General features: G+C 43.7%; 1 protein-coding gene across 1 annotated transcript in view; it reads left to right on the top strand.

The window, feature by feature from the left end:
* The window catches only part of LOC123979978 (scavenger receptor cysteine-rich type 1 protein M130-like), a 45,348-nt gene that overhangs the window by 8,152 nt on the left and 32,011 nt on the right, over positions 1-5,185 (top strand). Inside the window, exons 4-6 of the mRNA XM_046064091.1 lie at positions 16-208; positions 302-583; positions 5,160-5,185. The exon at positions 5,160-5,185 is cut by the window's right edge and continues 4 nt beyond it. Of these exons, the coding sequence (XP_045920047.1) occupies positions 16-208; positions 302-583; positions 5,160-5,185 (501 nt within the window). The remainder of the gene's footprint in view (positions 1-15; positions 209-301; positions 584-5,159) is intronic.

Genomic DNA, 5,185 nt, shown 5'->3' with positions numbered 1-5,185 from the left:
CAGCAGGATGCAGAGGTGGTCTGTAGGGAGCTCGGCTGTGGGGCTCCTTCAGTCCTCCAGGGGGCGCTCTATGGAGAAGTGGAGGCTCCGATGTGGACCAAAGAGTTCCAGTGTGGAGGCCATGAGTCTGCTCTCCTGGACTGTAGAAGCTCAGGCTCAGCTAGAAACACCTGCTCACCTGGAAAAGCTGTTGGACTCACCTGCTCAGGTAGAAGAGGAGCTGCAGCTTTGATTTGGTTCATTTCTGTTCTGATGAAACTCACTTTATTGTTTTACTGATGACTCTCTGGTTTCTGTTCAGAGCCTGTCAGGTTGGTGGGAGGAGCCAGTCGCTGTGCAGGAACACTGGAGCTGAAACAGGGAGACTGGAGACCAGGGAGTGACTATTACAAGACCCTGAAGACAGCAGCTGTTGTCTGTAGAGAGCTGGACTGTGGCTCTGCTGTTTCTGTAGGAGAGAGAGAGGAGTCCTCAGTCAGACCTGTGTGGGGGATCAGGTCTAACTGTGTTCAGTCTGGATCTGCTCTGAGGGACTGTGTAACATCAGGTTCCTCTTCCTCCATCCTGAATCTCACCTGCTCAGGTAAGCCAATTAGTGACATCATCTATGACATCATGTATGACAGTAAGATCTGGATTGGGAAGTCAGAGGCCCCTGGGCACAATGTCTTGTAGGGTCTCCACCCAACATCGCGCACAATTAAGGTTTTGAATTATTTGTAGGAAACACCTTTAGGTTATACAGGATTTATGTTGACAGGTTACAGCCTATGATCACAGCCTGAAGAACAATATCAACACCTGTACACATCCTCCATCATGCAGAATTTAAGCACAATTTATACTTCTGCGTCAAATCAACGGTGTAGCCTCTACGTAGCCCCCTACCCTACGCTGTCACCTACGCCGTAGCCTGATGTGCACCTTCTCAAAAATTTAACTACACGTCGAGTCGACGCGGACCGTAAGCACTGTGATTGGTCGGCCGGGTAGCCTCACAATGCCTCCGTGCCGACAGGAAGTGCCCGTGCTTTGATGTAACTTTTACTAGCGGCCAAAACGGCGGCTGTAAAACGGTGGATCGATATATTTGACCGTCACAATCCGAGCGAAATGACTCCTTTCACTATCAGAATGTGATCCATTCGGTCGATAACATTTGAAAAGGCTGCACCAGCTGCACGTTTACAATTTTACCCCCATTCACGTTAGCAGAGGGCTGAACCGGAAGTTAGCCTGCTCGGCCGGCAAAAGTCAACACAGTGGACGCTGTAGTGCTACTGGCGACTAGCATTTGGTTTGTGTAATCGCAGAATGACGGACGCACAAGTATAAATGCCTGGCTACCAGGGATGTATCAGTACATCCGTGGTAGCAGAATGAACAGACCTGTCAAGCCTCTCTTTATTCTCCTGTATTTTTAACCTTTCTTAAAAAAGAAACGCTGGGCGTAGTTGAAATGTTTGCTACGTTCCCCTCCGGTAAAGCCAGTTGCAGTATGTAACGTTAGAACATCAGCTGTAACAGAGACAGGAAGTCAACGGCACCCGCCAATAAAACAAGAAGAACAGCAGCACGAGAGGATCATTTGCCAGGATGGATGATGCAGGGCTCTACAGAGTCAGAAGCGTCAGAACATCATCAAACTTTACTAAACAGCTGTGGCTGGAGCTGGCAAAGAAAGACATTGTGCACATGAAAAACAAGATAAGCAACAAAATTAATGTTACTCAACATATAGCCGAGCAGAAGATATTCAGATGTAACCCCTGATGTTATCATGAACATTTTCATAAGTAACTGTGATTTAAATTTTCCCCAGTAACTGTAACACATTAGTTACAGTTAATTTGTAATTAGATTACGTAAGATATTGAACTACTAATTGCCCCTGACGGCTGTTCCACCAGTGTATGAATGTGTTTGAGCACTTAGGCTCAGTGTGTGAATATGTGTGAATGGTGAACGCAGATGTAGTGTAAAAGCGCTTTGAGTGGTCGAAAAGACTAGAAAGGCGCTATACAAATATGGAGCATTTACGTAACTAAATTACATGTAACTAGTTACTTCCCAACCCTTTTCTCATGCTCAGGCGTCATATATACACGATTTGAGAAAACTGTGGCTATTTTACACAAAACAACGATTTTCATGTTTAGCAGTGTGTGTATGAGACGCAGCCATGCTGTGTGTGTAGCTATGTGCTACAGGCATTTCTGGTCACCCCAGGGTGTCATTTAGGCTAGCTAGCTAGAGAAGTTTGTGTTTAAGGCGTTGACAGTCCCCCGAGGCAACTTACCCTAACCTTAATCATCACAGAAGTTTGTGCCTAAACCTAAGTCAGTAAATATGTGCATATCGACGGGCTAACCCTGCAGCTGTGTTGTAAGCCTCATGGCCGATGTGCTAGCAGGTAGGGTTAGCCTCCTTTGTGTTGCAACACAACAGCTATCCGCAGCGTATCATATACACGCAAAATCGACGTTCTGCATACAATAGCCACAGTTTTGTCAAAGTGTGAATATGTTTACCGTAAACCAACCACCCCTAACTATTCAAAACATAGTTGAACTTGTCCGAGAGAAATTCCGGTGCTCCAGTCGCTCTGTGACAGAGAGACGCCGTCAGCAGATGAAGCAGTAAGACAGAAGAAAAGTGGGAGAAGATCATTTAACGTTAGTTGTATCTCTACATTTAGTTGTTCAACATTTTCAACTTTTCACAGATCCGACATGCTTGTTAGTCACTTTTTGTCAACCGACCAATCAGAGCCTGGATATGGCAATAATTATAATTACTCTCTCCCTCGTTCTCCATTCTTCCTTCTACTTTACTTTAGCTTGTTGGCTAACAGCTGACTTGAATAACATCAGGTCCAGTGCAGCTGACCTGCCGCCCAGACGCGTATTTATGCCAAGGATGATGCGTTCAGTAAGTCAGTACTGCAGCGCTACTTGGATTAGTAACTGTAATAATATTACTGTTTTGTAAATAGTTATCTGGAAAAAGAGTAAATGTAAAATGAGAAAGTAATATTATTATTATTATTATTATAACACTGCTAACAGTAGGCCTGGCTATGAAATCAGTTTTAATTTAATGTTAGAATATTTTACTAAGAGATAATTTATACTCCACAGATTCAGTGCAACCAAAATAAAAGTTTTATTAACAATTAAATAATACTGACAAATTAAAGTCAATCAGCAACAGAAAACTACTTCCTTAAAAGAGAAAGCATGTAACAAGATTTAACTGAAAACACGAGAGTGAACACTTAAATTAGGGAAACACTTTAACACCCTCCCTCCTCTGAGGGAGTAAACACGAGCCTACAGCTCCACACTGCTGTCTGACCCTAACCGCTCCACGACCCGCTCCGCTCTGCACCAGCTCCTCTCTAGTAGGCCTAACTATACTCTCCACCAGCGGCGTCGTTAGCCCGGATGTTTTTTGAAAAGCCCCAATCTCAGAAGCATTTATTATTATTTTTTAAATCAAACAAAAGACGACAATTGAACGTTATTGCTTAATTAATGTTATGCGATCGAGAGCGAGCAAGAGAGAGAGAGATTATTGTTAGTATTTATTCTTCTGCAAATTAGCAGAGAATAAGACGATCCAGCTGTAGCTTTGTGTCTGTCCTCTCGGCTGTGAGCGGCACTTTATCAGAGGCGCTGAAATTAACTTATGTGGATTTGTGGTGAGGTTAATCACCTGATAGGCAGAGGAGGCATCATACATATTTCATTTCAAAATCTACGTTTTGTCTCCCCCTCTTTCCTAATGTAAAGTTTTATTTGCATTGCCCTCCTGCCTCAGGCGGTTTTGGAGCTGGCTCATATAGGAGGCGGTTTACTAAGAGACCAGTCAATCACTCACAGTCCACATCAGTCGCGGACAGAATGTAGCCTGTAGAAATGTTGAGGGAGGAAAAACCAAGTTGCTGGAGGCCGGAGCAGCAAAGTTCCTCAGTATTACAGACTTTTCTTTGTGCTGCTGTTCCTTCTAGCTGAAGGCAGCAGTGATGATGTCTGCAGCAGGGGTGGGTACATCTAATGTAGGCCTACTCTTAATTTCGCTACATCTTCCATTCACACCTTTTATAACTTCTCCAGTCTGTAATCTGCATTTTGCTTCATTAACAGAAATGAGCTCCTCCAGGCTGTGTGTGTGCAGTCACGCAGTAAAGCGCTGGTCGGGCGCTTGTCACGGTCACAGAGCTGGGCGGATGCAAACCTTTAGAAAATCAGCCAAATATCTTTTTATGTTCTACTAATACAACTGAAATGTAGTGAGCCACACCGTGGACCTGCTGGTCTGTTGGAAAGCAGCCTGCGTCGCTCTTTAACAAGCCGGCAAGTGAAACACTTTCACTTTCTATTAAAAGCGTCTTTAGTCTCTGCAGAGCAAATGAAGACTACACACTGTGAGATCTTTGTCAGACGATCACTGCATTGATTCTGATATATTAAAAGTGTCCTGTTGTTGAACAGAGCATCGCTTTGGACATTAGCCTGTTTCTTTTCTTTAATACACATCGGTTACTATTTGTTTCATCGCGATGTCCGACGGTGAGTCCATCAACAGAAAGTCGCCGGTGAAACTGACTTTCACTCAGCAGCTACCAGCTGTTATTTATTTTTCAGATGCACAGAGAGAGATAATAAAACAGTCCTGTTGGGCTTTACGCACGACGCACAGCTTCCTCTGTATGTAGTTTACCTGCTTCAACAACCAGCTGCTCTCGTGTTACTGCCACAATAATTATCTGTGTTGTGAAGATTGTTTAGATGCTTCAGGAATAATCAGATTGTTTTGGCAGCCTGTGCTACTGCAAAGCAAGCGGTTTGGTTGGCTACATGTCCATAATAAAAGGCACAGGCAGCAAGAGTTATATTTTAAAGTGATCTTGCAGATGATGATGTTGTGCTGCTGTTTGGAAACATGTTGAAAGTGTTCAGACGTGGAGAACAAGTGTGACAGAGTATTAAATGTAAATGTCTGTGCTGTTAGAAAGACGTGTTCTGTTGTTAATGATGAACTGATGTTGGAGTTGTGCTGAGTCCAGTTTGAATCACTGAATTGTTGTTTCATGACATGTTTTTATTTTGTGTCTGGTGTCTTTATCTCTACTTCATCTTCTATTATCTCTCCAGACTCTGTCAGGCTGCTGGACGGGACT

Source organism: Micropterus dolomieu, linkage group LG12 (genome assembly GCF_021292245.1).
Source record: "Micropterus dolomieu isolate WLL.071019.BEF.003 ecotype Adirondacks linkage group LG12, ASM2129224v1, whole genome shotgun sequence".
Taxonomy (NCBI): domain Eukaryota; kingdom Metazoa; phylum Chordata; class Actinopteri; order Centrarchiformes; family Centrarchidae; genus Micropterus; species Micropterus dolomieu.
The sequence above is the reverse complement of the archived record's forward strand: the minus strand, read 5'-3'. Positions and strand labels throughout refer to the sequence as shown.